General features: G+C 32.2%; 2 protein-coding genes across 3 annotated transcripts; one reads left to right on the top strand and one right to left on the bottom strand.

Annotated features, from left to right (window-relative positions):
• Window positions 1–279: 279 nt before the first annotated feature.
• LOC7483468 (anaphase-promoting complex subunit 8) lies at window positions 280–3,591 on the top strand. 2 transcript variants are annotated; one of them, XM_002318591.3, is made up of 4 exons: window positions 280–497; window positions 634–940; window positions 1,787–3,037; window positions 3,155–3,591. In XM_002318591.3, the coding sequence occupies exons 1-4, from the start codon at window positions 412–414 to the stop codon at window positions 3,239–3,241; spliced, it is 1,731 nt and encodes a 576-aa protein (XP_002318627.2). In that variant the 5' UTR covers window positions 280–411; the 3' UTR covers window positions 3,242–3,591. The 2 variants fall into 2 exon arrangements, with proteins under 2 accessions (XP_002318627.2, XP_006376833.2); XM_006376771.3 differs by having other exon boundaries at window positions 333–497; window positions 639–940.
• A 3,872-nt stretch (window positions 3,592–7,463) lies between these two features.
• On the bottom strand, window positions 7,464–8,960 carry LOC7483467 (uncharacterized). The gene is made up of 3 exons (XM_002317978.4): window positions 8,698–8,960; window positions 8,430–8,518; window positions 7,464–7,810 (listed from the first exon to the last, which is right to left on the bottom strand). The coding sequence occupies exons 1-3, from the start codon at window positions 8,725–8,727 to the stop codon at window positions 7,657–7,659; spliced, it is 273 nt and encodes a 90-aa protein (XP_002318014.1). The 5' UTR covers window positions 8,728–8,960; the 3' UTR covers window positions 7,464–7,656.
• Between the last annotated feature and the right edge of the window lie 6,320 nt (window positions 8,961–15,280).

The following is a 15,280-nucleotide window of genomic DNA, read 5'->3' as shown; positions in this document are numbered from 1 at the left end:
ATTAAAAAGTAATTTTTCAATTTATTTTTCATGACATATTCAAACAATAAAAAATATTTTCAATTCATTTTTAATAATATTTCCAAATAATCTACTTTTCATAAAATTTAATTAAAAAAAAACTAATTTCCTGGAAAACGGCCACAAGTTTTGATTCTAGTTTCAAAATTAAAAAAGAAGAAGAAAACATTAGTCTCATAATGGGCTGGGCTGACATGATTGTTGTCTCCTCCAACAACAATATAATGTTTATTACTAGGAGGCCTTGAAAGAACTGACCCAATCATCATCTATGGAGTTGAGTCTCCTTAAAAATAAAATAAAAAATAAAACCTCCAAAAACCTCTCAATTTGAAATCAGCATCAGCGATATGGAAAGTCATTTTTAGTTCAAAAATAGATCAGAGATCGATGAACTCGAAAGAGACTTGCCGGAGCGAGCTTCGCATTGCCCTTCGCCAACTAAGCGATCGCTGCCTTTACTCTGCTTCCAAATGGTAACCTCTACTTTTCTCCTCTCCAAAACCCTAATTATACAAAAACAAAAAGAAAACCCCTTTTCCATTTTGCTTTTATGTTGTTGTTGTTTCCGATTTGGCTTTGTATTTATGTCTGCCCGTGTTTTTATTCTAGGGCAGGGGAGCAGCTGGTAGGAATCGAGCAAGACCCTGCAAAGTTCACTCCTACAAACACCAGATTCCAGCGTGGAAGTTCTAGCATTCGTCGAAGATTCCGAACCAATGACATTACCTCAACGCCTGTTACTGGCATGTCTTATGTGTCCACTCCTGTATTGGAGGAAGATGAGGTCATAGATGGTGACTTCTACCTTCTGGCTAAGTCCTACTTTGACTGTCGAGAGTATAAAAGGGCTGCTCATGTGCTTCGCGATCAAAATGCAAAGAAATCAGTTTTCTTGCGCTGTTATGCTCTTTATCTGGTGCGTTCATATCTCCATTTTTCCTTATTCTTGTTTTGTTGCAATTATGATTAAGACATGATTTTTAGGAACTATGTTCTGCTTTTCATTCTTACGTGTCTATTTCACTTTATAGAATTATTCTATACCTTAATTAGTATACAGCTACTGTTTTGAGAATTTCCTGTGTGATTTTGGTGGAGAGAGTATGATGTGATGTTTTCAGTGACTAATTCGGACTATTTATGTTTTTTCTCAACAAAGTACTGAGATTAAGCTAAGTGTTGGACTTGGTGGTGAAAGAAGCCCCAGCTGCGGAGGGAAAACAATTTTGACGTGGATTTGTATTCAAGTCCTTGATTTTTGTATCTTACGGGTTTTAGCTGGTTTTTTTCTTTTTGTGAAGTTTTCTTGCTTTGATTTTGAAACAAGATTTTATGTCTGTTTTTTTTCTATCTTTCGATATTCTAATTGTTTAATTTAGAAAATATTAAACAAGTGAACTGAAGCAGAAATGTGATGAACTTCTATCATGACCACCCATATTCCACATCAACTCTATTTTAAAAGAAGATGAAAAAGGAAGTCTTCAACATGGATGGCTTTGAATCAAAGTTAACCCTTTTGTCTGTCTCAGAGGTTGCAAGTAGCTGTAAACTCCTCTAAAGATGGAGATTTAGACTTGTATTTATCTTCAGAGTCCCATCAACGGTACCTGGAGTTCTTGAAAGAGTTCATGCATGTTTGTTGGGCATTTATCCAGTATTATAATTCACATGATGTCAAACTGTTGTCAAGTATATTTCATCTTATAAAGTTCTAAAGAATTTAAGGGTCTGTTTTTCACCTTCATTGTTGGTTTTGAAGGCTGGAGAAAAGAGGAAAGAAGAAGAGATGATAGAACTTGAGGGGCCCCTTGGTAAGAGTGATGCTGTTAACCGTGAGCTGGTTTCTCTGGAGAGGGAGTTGTCAACTCTTCGCAAGAATGGCACAATTGATCCCTTTGGGTTATACTTATATGGTCTTGTGCTTAAAAACAGAGGCAATCAAAATCTTGCTCGGACAGTCATTGTGGAGTCTGTGAATAGCTACCCTTGGAACTGGAATGCCTGGACAGAGCTGCAGTCTTTATGTACCACAATTGAGATGCTGAACAGCCTTAACCTAAGCAACCACTGGATGAAGGACTTCTTTCTTGCCAGTGCTTACCAAGAGCTCCGGATGCACAATGAATCCCTTGCCAAATATGAATATCTTCAAGGTACATTCAGTTTTAGTAATTACATACAGGCTCAGATTGCCAAAGCTCAATATTGTTTGAGAGAATTTGATCAAGTCGAGGTAATATTTGAAGAACTTTTGAGAAATGACCCCTATCGAGTGGAAGACATGGATATGTATTCCAATGTCCTCTATGCAAAGGAGTGTTTCTCTGCTCTTAGTTACCTTGCCCACAGGGTATTTATGACTGATAAATACAGGCCTGAATCTTGCTGCATCATTGGAAATTATTACAGTTTAAAGGGCCAGCATGAGAAGTCTGTTATGTATTTTAGGAGGGCACTCAAGCTGGACAAAAAATATTTGTCTGCTTGGACACTTATGGGTCATGAGTATGTTGAAATGAAAAACACTCCTGCTGCTGTTGATGCTTATCGACGGGCTGTGGATATCAATCCTTGTGATTATCGAGCTTGGTATGGGTTAGGACAAGCTTATGAGATGATGGGGATGCCCTTCTATGCACTACACTATTTTAAGAAGTCGGTGTTCTTGCAGCCAAGTGATTCTCGATTGTGGATTGCCATGGCCCAGTGCTATGAAACTGATCAGCTTCATTTGCTTGAGGATGCAATCAAGTGTTACAGAAGGGCTGCAAATTGTAATGACAAGGAAGCGATAGCCCTGCATCAGTTAGCAAAACTGCACTTTGAGCTTGGGCGTCCAGAAGAGGCAGCATTTTACTACAAAAAGGACTTGGATAGGATGGAAGATGAAGAGAGGGAAGGACCAAACATGGTTGAAGCCTTGCTCTTTCTTGCCCAACACTGCAGAACTCATAAGAGATTAGAAGAAGCAGAGGTGTATTGCACCCGTCTTCTGGATTACACTGGCCCAGTACGTTTTCTGTATCTTTTCTTTTATAATCTTCAATTAAGAGATCTTCTAATGTAAAAAAGTACAAACATGTGGATTAAGTAAGTTTCTTTTTGGTCTTTCCGTTCATGGTTGCAGGAGAAGGAAATGGCAAAGAATATGCTTCGTGGAATGAGATCAGAATCTAGTTTTCCTTCAATGGATGTTGAGCATTTTCCTCCCTGATTCTCTACCACTCAACAGAGTTATTGAAAGACTCCCCAGTGTAGCACGTCATCTGTTCCTCAGTTTGCTGCTTATTGGTGTCAACGTATATGGAAGTGTTGGAATATATCAAATTATCTCAACTTGGATAACCTTGGAGGTTACTGTCAGACCATTGATGCATTTTCCTCCTTTCACATCGAGAATAGGAGATTTCAGTCTGAATATGGCACCGTGAGATGTTTGTAGTATTAGTCTTTTGAGGTCCCTTTCGACACTCAACGCTGTACTGTATTTTTTGGCCATGTTGATGCTTTACTGTAAACAAACGTTGCATGAAATTTTCTAGGTTACTGAAATTTTTCAGTCTCGTTCTGTGTCTGGAGAAGAAGATGGATGACAGCTTCGGGGGAGCTATCGCATACCAATTTCCTTAGAACATGCTTTGTAGCACTTCTTCCTCGTCAATGTTTTCCAAAACTGCAGGAGCACTGCTCTGATTGGTCATCTTGTTTTTAGAGATCAAAAACAAAATAAACATGTTATTTAGCTGAAAAATTAACGCCCAAATTGTTGCATTCCAATTCATTGAACACTATCTTCAAAACATAAACCAACAAAGACAAGAAATTTTTTTTCCAAACCAGCCCTCTTAAAATCAAATGTGAAGCTTATTTACGACTACTATATATGTTTTGCATGGCTGTCAAATTTCAGCAGCTTTTTATTTATTGAATAATTTGCATTTTTGTTTAGGCCTTGATTGTTTGCTGGAAAATAGTTTTATTTTGGAAATTAGTTTTTTTAAAAACTGAATTCTTGGAAAGTGAATTATTTTTCAATGTTTGGTAGTATCATGAAAAATAAGTTGGAAAACACTTTCCAGTGTTTGGTTATGTCATGGAAAATGAGCTATAAAATAACTTATTAATGTTTTTTTTTTCAAGTTTATTAAAATAATGAGGAACAAATCTTACAATTTTAAAAAGTTGAATGAGAATGAAATTGAAAAAAAAATCTAATTTCACAAATTATCTCAAATAAAAAAAATGACAATCAAAATAATGAAGATCAAATCTAACAGATAAAAAAATTAAAAGATGATGAAATTAAAATAATAATAATAAAAAAAATTAAAAGATGATGAAATTAAAATAATAATAATAATAATTTCATAAATTATTTCAAATAAAATAAGTAACAATCAAAAGAATAAGAACCAAATTTGATAGATAAAAAAATTCAATTAAAAAAATATTAAAAGAAAAGTAAATAACAATCATGAAAATAAAAACCAAAGTTAATATAAAAATCATATTAAATCAAATTATAAGGGATAAAATTAAAAAAAAGATGCAAAATAAAATATATAGCAATCAAAAGTTTGATGACCAAATTTGATATAATCAGCAAATAATATGATATTTCTAAATTTTTTACAACTTCTGAAAAGTGTTTTTCGCTCAAAATAAAAGGAAAATACTTTCCTGCAAACCAAGCCAAATTTTTCTTTGACTAGAAAGTGTTTTCCGTTGACTAATTTTTGTAATGACAAACAAACACGGGAAAGTTTGGAAAGTGATTTTCAAGAAAACCATTTTTCGTGAAACAAACGGGACCTTAGTGTAAAATCACGTTTATTATAATAAAGATTAACATCTAACTTATTAAGATATAATCAACCTCATGATATCCTCGTATATTTTGAGTTCTTGTTTCGCTATAAATAACATGTTCAAGTTTTTTTCTATTATTTTTTATTCTTAGATATATGGTTATCCATGTGAGTCAAGGTTTTTATCCAAACTTGAATTTCAGTTTTCTAGGGTTATTTATCTATTTTGTTATGGGTTTCAAGATTTTTATCATTAGGGCTCGCATCGGTTGGTAAGAGTTAAGCTGTAAAAATTAGATTATATCCTTTTTGTTTTTGTTGTTTAAATATGTTTCCTTGTATATTTTCTTCTTGTTTTTTTCTTTATGTCTTGTTTGCGGGCCTGATTTGGTTAAAGTTCTATTTTGTTAATTTTGTCATCATTTTTTAAAATGTATTTTTCTACTTTTGAAATTGATCTAATCAGTACATTAAAATTATATTTGAGATATATGGGTGTTATTAAAGTCATTTTCATTAGTTTTCCCTTTGATTTATTTCGCGTATTAAAAAATACTCATATTTCTTACGAATTTGTTTTCTACTTGTGAAATCATAATTGAAGTTTTGTTTTTGTATATTTCTTGCTTCAAATGAAAAAAATAAAAGAGTTATTAAATAATCAATAAAAAATCTATTTAATCAAGACCAAATTAAAAAAAAATAGTTGGTACGTACAACGTAAGTGCTAGTATGTGAAAAAGCCCATAACAGTTGAGCAACATGTGTGGCTTCCTCTAATATTTGTGTGTTTCAAAAACAATTTAAATGTTCTTCTTGATGAATTACCATCGCAAATTTTTTGGATCAAAACTAGTTTATATGCTCGCATTACGTTGCGAGAGGGGGCAAAAGTTTTTTGAATGTAAGAAAATATTCAGGTCTCAATGAATTCCTTGACAGTGTTATTAAACCTGAAAATACACCTATTTTGAATTTTTTTCCATCAAGATAATTTTTCTTATTAACATATTTGTTGTTTATCTTAGCAAACACAAGGTATATAACTGAAACCATTGTTTCTATTAAAAAAAAAATGTTATAATTGTTAAAGCAAGTTAACAACAAATATCAAAATAGTATGTCCATATTTTATATATGATTAAAAGCTAAAAATATCATAATAATGATAAAATCATGTTCAAAATCTATTTAAAATTTTTAAGAACAAAAAATGATTTAAATCAATTTTTCATGAACCATTTATTATTATTACTATTATTTTCATATAAGATAAATAATATTTAGAAAAATATTAAAATTCAAATAAAAATTTATAATATTATCTTAGAACCAATTCAAAACTAAAGAGTAAATGAATTTGTTTTCGAGTACAGAAAAAAGGGTCAAATCGAGCACATGGGCCTCCAGTAACTTGCAAAGTGCATGTGGGCCTGGACACTTGGCCTTGTTTTTTTTTTATTAACTACCTCCGATTTTTTTGAAAAAAAATTAAAGCAGATGACGCGTTTTTTGTTATGGAAGACAATGCGGCGTCTGTTTACCTGGTTTAAGATAGTCAAAGTAGCCAGAAATTAGATAGAAAAACAAATTTTGAATTTTTGACCAATCAACTTATTTTTCATCTAAAAACACTTGAGAAACACCGCACAAACCTCATTAAACCCATTTGTGCCCTTAAAGTAGAAAAATATTGGTTGAAAACCAAAAAACCTAACAAAGACCACAAAAATTTCCAAACCCCCGATCAAACCCTCAATCTATTTTTTCCTGCAAGATGAGGACTAAAAACCACTAGCATAAAATACTTCTTGTCAAATGTAACTTTTTGACACCAAACTTGTCTATTTGATTATCAGAATCACTACAATCCAATACTTTCTCTACTGTTATTTTTCGGTGAGTCACTCTATCATTCATGAACTGAAAAATAACAAAAATTTATTTTTAGGATCAAAATGAAAATTACAAGAATTTAGAATTAAGTATATATTACATTTGGGTCTTACATTTCAGTTATTTATCTTTTAATTTTATATATCTACCAAAATTTCAAGACTAATTTCATCCAATTAAGCTAGAGAGAGATTGTATTAAACTTCTTAATTTTCAATTACAAAACATCCTCCGGTATCAGACTTGAGAAGGCCGATGAGGTATCAGACTTCCAAACTACAATGAACTCTTGGCTTATTTTCAATGGGTGGAACTTTTAAAACAGTTCACCGATTATTGAAAGTTTCAATCGTGAAGCAAGCATAGGGTAGATTAAAAAAAGCAACGAGAATCCTTTCTATTTCCGGGGCAATCAAAGGGGATAGAGGGATGCGGTTGTTTTCTCCGTTACCTTGCCGGGTGGCACAGGTATTCATAACAACATCGGACCGACCATAGCAACACACAATACATTATTACACAAATCATAGGATTTTCTCAGCTCAGCTGTGGGATTCCAAAATAAAATAATAAAAGGCCTAGGGTTGCAATGCCCTTCACACTGAATGATCAGATTTTATGGCATTTGGAAGATAACAATCAGCACCCTTTTACACGAATGAAAATTCGCTGGCGATAAAAAAAAGAAAGTTATCTTCCATTAACATCAATTCACAAAGGGACTTCAACTCATTTTCCAAAGATGCCACAGTCCAATTCCTTTCAGGTTTAATCAGGCTTATTACAGCAAATCCATCCAGAGGTTGTTTTAGGGTCAAAGACATGCATTCAATAGGTTCAAAACACAGCATAAACTTCTATCACAAACAGCGACACTGATACGCTGACTTTACTGCGTACCCTACAACAACATAGACCACGTTATTCAGTTCAGTTTTGGGTCTGTGAAGAAGTTGTTGATGGATGGCATGATTTGAGGAGACCTGTTGCGCACAAGTTTCCTTAGACCATGCTCAGAATACTTTTCTCCCTCTGAAAAGTTGTCCAAAACTCCAGCAGCTCTGTTCTGCTTCGTTACCCTGTTTTAAAATATCAATAAACAAACAGATTATTTGATTGATAAATTTCCTTAAAAAATAAGGAAAAAAATACATGAAAAATCTTTTTTTCCCCATAGATTTGATTCCTCCATGGCTACGTTCTCATGTGTCATCATTAAAGCTGGTAGCCACAAAGCATCAAGCGTGCAGGTGCTCGACAGTTTTCCTTTTGACCTTCTCGGATAACTAACTAGACGAGATTGGTAGAGGAGAAGGAAAATTAACAATTCCCGGATATGCCACTACACAGAAAGGGGTGGCTAATCCATGCTCAAGTGGAAGGAATTAAAATGAAAGATTATATTTTTCTTTTAATTTAAGTCAATATATAATAAACACAAACCAAAAACATTCCAAGACAATAGATTAGAATACAACTCTGTTAGGGTTATGTAGAGGCAGTTGAAGCAGACATATATTAATCCTGATAATTAGTAAAACAAAACAGCAACAAAATTAAATAACAGCTGAAGGCTGATATACCATATCTAATATAATCTAATCTACAGAAAAAAGGAGCTAGCAAATACACAAGGAAATGCACACAATTCATCACACACACACACACACAGAGATAGATAGAGTGGAGGAGGAGTACCTGACTTCAGGGTTGATGCAGATGTTACGGGCCAACTGAAATCCACAGATCCCAACCGCTACTCCAACAGCAGCGAAGAGAGGATACACCTGCATGCATCACAAATACACCAATCAATATGAAAAACACATGAGGATGAGGAGGCACTGTAGCTACAAGAAGCAAAACAAAGTCAACAAGGCACAGAAATTATTAGATCTAGCCTAGCTACAATACAAAAAGACTAAGATCTGAATCAAATAATTAGCTCTTGGCAGAAGTTACGTACCTCAGGCCTCAGCCATCGACTCCCACCCATTCGAACAGAACACAACACAAGTGAAGCGAGCGCGAGAGAGAGAGAGAGACGGCTTTTTCCGATAAGAAAGAGGGCAAGAAAAATACAATTCCTATCAGATTCCCAACAACAACAAGGTGTTTGGTGGTGGTGGTGGTATTTATCTTTCCTCTCTCTCTAGGGCTACTCCTAATTTGTTTCCTTTTTGTTTTTTTTATTCGCAAGTAGGGCTCCTCCTTCCTCTGATTGGTTAGTTTTGTTTACCACTCTCTCTCTCTCTCTTTTAATGTTTTACGGGTAATATTGTCCATTCGGCTAATGACACGTCTCTTTACCTGCCTTGACAATAGCTATCTTGTCCTTTTCTTATTTTATCAACTGACGACACTGTACTAAAAAATAAAAAAATAGACACAAAATATTCTCTCGTTTTTTTCCTTTTTTCCAACTGAACAACAGATTTTCACGCCCACTGTAAAATTGACTACAACTGGACACCAGATTCTTACCGTAATATTGAAAAAGGCTCATCCACTTGCATTTTTATTTAATTATTATTTTTTCAATTATACAGTTGCAATTATTATAGTTTCTAACCCCGCAGTTTTTTTTATTAAGATAGATTAAATAAGTTAATTATGATTAATTTAAATCAATTTAATATTTTTATTTTATAAAAAATTAAAAATAGTATCGTTTTAACTTTTTTTTTAAATAATTTTTTACCGTGTTTTAATTAGATATTTACGAGGCTGATCGGATTACAAATCAAACAATGTTTTTGATTGGGTCAATCAATCTTCTATTTTTGTTGAAACTCAGTTTAGTCTTAGTTCCAAGACACGGGTTAACCCACCAGGTCGAGTTAGGTTTTAAGAAGTGACAATAATAATAAGGGAAAACCACCTTCAGCTTAGCATCATGTTTACTTGTCTACTATATTTTGAAAAAATTATAAAAAAAACTAAATGGTGTGGGGAAATCAAGGTAGATCAAGAGAGTTTTTACTGTGGATTGTAATAGTACTTTCATTTTCAATTTCTCATCTTTTCACGGGCAGATAAACGTTTCTTTGGCTTTCTTCCACAAGGGTATTCAAGTTTTTCAATTTTCAAGTACAATCAAATAACACTTTTAGCATCATAAAAGATTAAAAAAAAAAAACCTTTGCCTTTGGGGGTATTTTTGTATTTTTACATGGATATTTTATATAATTAAGAGGACCATATGGGTGTTTTAGTATTCTTACATTGTATTTGTTACTTTTAATTGAAAAGTTGCAGGCGTGTGTTTCTCAAGCCTTAGCGAGTGGACGGCGCCCACGCCATTAAGAAGGTGTGTATAACGCTTCCCGGTGGTCAAATCTGGCCATCTGTCATCTAACTGGATGCACAAATGTGCCCTCTTTCACATGGTGTGGTGCGTGTAGATAGATAATAGTTGGATTGCCGCTGGTAATCGATTATTTGTGTTTTTTCTTTCTTTTCTCTCTTCTAGAAACTAAAGTGTACAATTATCCTATTTGTTTGTTGTTTATGAAATCAGGCATGCTTGTCATATCCAAGTACCTTAGGTCTGACACGACTATCAGACCCATGACGCTTGGGTCTGGCATGGTTGCAAGACCCAAGCATCTCGGGTCTAGCATAGTTGCCCACGCACCTTGGGTTTGGCATGGTTGCCAGCCCCATGTCGCTTAGGTCTAAACCCACGTGCTTGGGTCTGGAAACCATGTCAGACCCAAGCGTTTGGGTCAAAAAATATAAAATTTTTTAAAAGTACGATTGGACTGCAAAAACAAACATTGTCTCATTCAAGTAGAATTTTTCATTTATATACAATAGAACTTAACTGCAAACTCTTTTTTGTTTGTATAATTTATTTTATAAATTTGTTATATTTGAAGAGGAAAGAATAGAAAAAAACATATTGAGTTCTAAGTAATTTATTTCAAATCTTCAAAAATAAACTTTTCTTTTTTGTATGCATTATGGATAAAAATATTAATTTTATGTTTTCATCCAAGTGTTGGACAATTTTTTAAAGGGTTCATGCTTTTTTAAATTTGAGATGTTGTTGCATGATCTAATTGTCAAAGTTTGTTACAATTAGAGTTTATTATACATTATAACTATTAGTATATATGAAAATTTAAAATGTATAATCATAAGAGAAAACTTTTGAACTTTTGAATTGATACATTATGTTTCAGGAAAAGAAAATACTTTATATGTAAAAGACTTATTATCCTTTTTTACTATCTTAATTTATGTATTTTTGTAGATGATTTCTTCACTAAAATTAGAGACAAATAAAAAAAAATTGAATGAATTTTAAGGGTGTGGTTAAAGTTCAAAAATAGAAGAAAGAAATATAGAAAAGATATAAATATATTTGGTTAGAAAGATAAAGATGAAAATACATAATAAATATGTTTTTAGAACAATTATAAGAGAATTCTTATATTTGAAAAAAAGAAGACACATAGGTCTGGCATGGTTGTCAGGCTCAGGTGCCTAGGTCATGTCAGATCCAAGGCGCCTAGGTCCGACGTGGCGGCCAGGCCCAAGGCACCTTGGATCTGACATGGTTGCCAGACTAAAAGCACTTGGGTCTGTGTTTGGATCTGGTATGATTGTCAAGCCCACATTACTTGAATCTGGCAAAGAGTTGAGTGAAAGTTTAAAAATTAACCCGCTTAGTTAGGTTTAATAACACTATTAAAATATTCTATATATTTTTAATATTATTTTAAAAATTAATATTCACGGAACACAAATCAATAATCTAGTTGTAATTTACATTCCAACTTAATACTAAATTTTAAAATTTGACCAAAAAAAAACTAAATTATAGCGAAGAATCAACCAAACTCGTTTATGCATATCTTCTTTTTCTCTAAACATCTTCTCTCATTTTTTTCTCTCTCTACAACATGATAAGGTGCATATCTTCTTTTTCTCTAAACATCTTCTTTGTCTAAAATTAATATTGTAGGCTGAAATTAAAAAAAAACTAAAAAAATAAACTGAGTTAACCCAAGTTAATTTTCCAAACTCACGACTTGGGTCATGAAATCAAGATAATTCCATAGAAAAACTAAAAAAAATTATGAATCTCAATTAAAAAAAGGACCCTAAAAAAATAAATAGACTCAACCCGGCTCAACCTACTAAACCCGCGATATGAAATTGAGATAATCTTATAGAAAGCAAAAAAAAAAAACACATGAAGCTCAATTTTCAATCAACCCAATATTGAGGGATGAAATTAGAAGAAAAAAAACACAATTAGAAAAGGCAACAAAAAAAAAACTCGATTCAACCCTGGTTAATCTATTAAACTCAAGACTTAAGTCATAAGATTAAGATGACTTCATAGAAATCAAATAAAAAAAATTACAAATCCAACTTCTAACAGATCTAATGTTGAAGGTTGAAATTGAGAAAAACAAATTAAATTCATAAGGTCGGTATATAACCCAATAGAAAGAAAATAAAAAAAAAGAATTATGAAGCACAATTACCAAAATAATCTAATATTAAATGATAAAAATAATAATAAAAAAATTAGGTTGTCGAAGGGTGAAATTAAAAAAAAAAAACACAAACACAAAACACTATTATAGTAAATACTATTTAAAAAAAAAAACATAGCTACACCCTTTAGTATTTTGTTAATATTTTTAAAGATCAACGTGGCATCATAAATAGAATAGGATGGGTTATGAAGAAACAAATTCAATTTTGATTTTTTTTATAAAAAAAAATAGTATCATAGATGTACAAGATTTAGAGTTTCTCTTTGCCTTTTAGTGTGCACAAGAAAAATATATTATTGTCCCCTACCATTAACAAAAGTTAAAGCATGTAGGGAAAACATATAGTCATTTTTATTGTTCATCATCTTACAATTCACTATGGATTGTAATAGTGAGTTTTTTTTAATTTTCAATTTGATCCTCAAACTTTTCTTATACACAATTGAGCCCTTTTTAGCCTAAATTAGAGCCAAATTGCATATTTTTTAGGGATGAGAGTTGAATTGAAAGATAAAGAACTAAAGAAATAAAAGTGGATAAAATAGGTGGCAAGTCTGCAATTTATTTGAAACGTTCATTTTAGTTCCTTATCTTTTAAAGCTACTTGGTAACTAGTCCTTGTAATTGTTTTTTAAAAAAATTGGTACCACACTTTATTTTTCTCTTTTTTAGTCTTTTTTTGGATGGAGGAGAGAGAGGGGGTCGTCGGATTCTGGTTTAGAGAAAGAAATTTATTGTTGGGAAAGATTTTGGCCACCAAAATAATTGATTGTTGTGTCAAAAGGTTCCATATGATAAAGGAAGTTAAGATTAGGTGTTTTATTTTACCTTGAAAACACTTTAAAAAATAAATCTAAGCTTGGGAAGACTTTTGGTTTCTTATTGATTTAGAGTTTTGGGTTGTTTTTGTTTTTTACATTTTTTAAGACCATGAATTAGTTTCGCAAGGTTCCTAGGTTGTTTCCTAGGTGTTTTGGGTCAAAATGGATTGAAAATTGATTTTTGGATTAAAAAAGAACCTTATTTTTCCGGCAACACCAGTGGCCAAATTCTAGGATTTCTAGACGACGTTTCGTCTATAAAGACGGATGATGTTTCATCTACTTTTGTTCCAAGGAATTGGAGCGGACAACACATCGTTCGCCCTATTAAACTTAAAAAAAATAAAGACCCACACAAGTATAATATAAAAACATAGAACAAAGTATATAAGCACCCACTTACATATTTGAAAAATCAAAACAATGTAGAAAATAAAATTATTGCTAGGAATTATATCCTCTTATTTTAATTTAAATTTTCTGTCAAGTGCTAAATTTCCCACCTTAAAGGAAACCATTTAATCCTCGCCAATCAAATTCCAAGTCCATCTATCGTCTTATTGATAGATTTATAAAATTATTTTTAGCATTTTTATTTACATATTTTCAATATAGTCAAATCCAAAACAATAACATTACCAATAAAATAGATATTGCAATAATTATAAATTTATGGGTATAAAATATATCAAACCTTGATGAAAGAGAAAATGTTGCCTAAAGGATAGAGAAACCATCACCTAGAGGAGAGAGAAAGAGAGAGGATTTTGAGGGAGGAGAAGAAATAGGGAAAAGTTAGGAATTGCCTTGACATATATGGGTTTAATATCATCAATGAAATTTTTCATCGGTTAAACCTTTGATGATAGACCACGTTAGTACATTACTGATGGTTTTACCAATGAAATTTTAACACTATCAAGTGTCAACCATTTAAAAATTTCAGAACTCTCTCAAAAAAACCCAAATTCACTAATGACTTTTTATTTGTTAGTATATCCATCGGTGAATATCCAATCCCCTGAATTCTTCCCAAGCTCTCTGTAATTCTCCAATGATTTTTATTGTCCTTTGGTAAAACTATCGGTTAATTTTTCTTCTGTGTAATTCTTTGATGTTTTTGTTGGCCGTTAGATAATTTTTTCTTCTCTATAATTCTCTGGTGTTTTTGCTGGATGTCGGTGAATTTTGTTGTTTTTAATATCAACAATGAAATATATTTTGTCTGAGACTCCGTCGTTGAATATCTAATCCCCTGAATTCTTTCTCAAGGTCTCTATAATTCTCTGATGATTTTGTTGTTCGTCGATGATTCTGTCGGTTAAATTATAGAAATTTATTTTCTTATCTACCAGATGCATTCCCTATCAAACCTAATTACCCATCAACAACAGATTCATTCATAATACATTAAAACCACGATCACAATAATAAACACTTGACAAATGTATAAAGTTGAAATACCTTATACAATGACAATAAATATGTTAATTCCATAATAATGTCTTACATCTAAAATTATTTTAGATCTACTATTTAATTTGAATCCTCATCATCTTCATGTCCATCATCTTCTTTGTCAAACTCAAGTTGTTCAAACCCTTCATCTTCATCATCTTTTATATTATCACCGGTACTCATTATATCATTTAACTTGTTAATATCAATATGAACAATTTGGAAATGACTCATAGATTTAGTTTGCACAACGAATAACCAATTAATTATATTACGATCCTTTCTAAATGAAGGAGTGTATATGTAATGCACTTGTTGGTATTGTTTGGAAAATATGAAAACATCAATGATGTTACTAAGTCTATTTCTTTTATTGATTTAAGCCTGTTTGGGAGTGTGGTTGCGGTTGCGGTTGTGGTTGCTTTTCAAAGTGCTTTTTCATGCCGAAATGCATCAAAATGATATTTTTTTTTATTTTTTAAAAAATTATTTTTGAAATCAGCGCATCAAAACGATCCAAAATATAAAAAAATTAATTTTTAGCAAAAAAAATTAATTTTTTTGGAAACGCGGTTTGGCCCGCGTTTCCAAACGCATCGTTCAACCAAACCATGGTGAGGATCTATCCTAATCCGTCTATCAGTATCATACCAATGACATTTAAATAAAAATATTGTTAGTATGACTGGCCAACAAGAATACGGTGCAACAAATGAACCAAATTGATTGAACTCATCTGTAGACAAACCAAGAT

Source organism: Populus trichocarpa, chromosome 12 (assembly GCF_000002775.5).
Source record: "Populus trichocarpa isolate Nisqually-1 chromosome 12, P.trichocarpa_v4.1, whole genome shotgun sequence".
Taxonomy (NCBI): Eukaryota; Viridiplantae; Streptophyta; class Magnoliopsida; order Malpighiales; family Salicaceae; genus Populus; species Populus trichocarpa.
The sequence above is the reverse complement of the archived record's forward strand: the minus strand, read 5'-3'. Positions and strand labels throughout refer to the sequence as shown.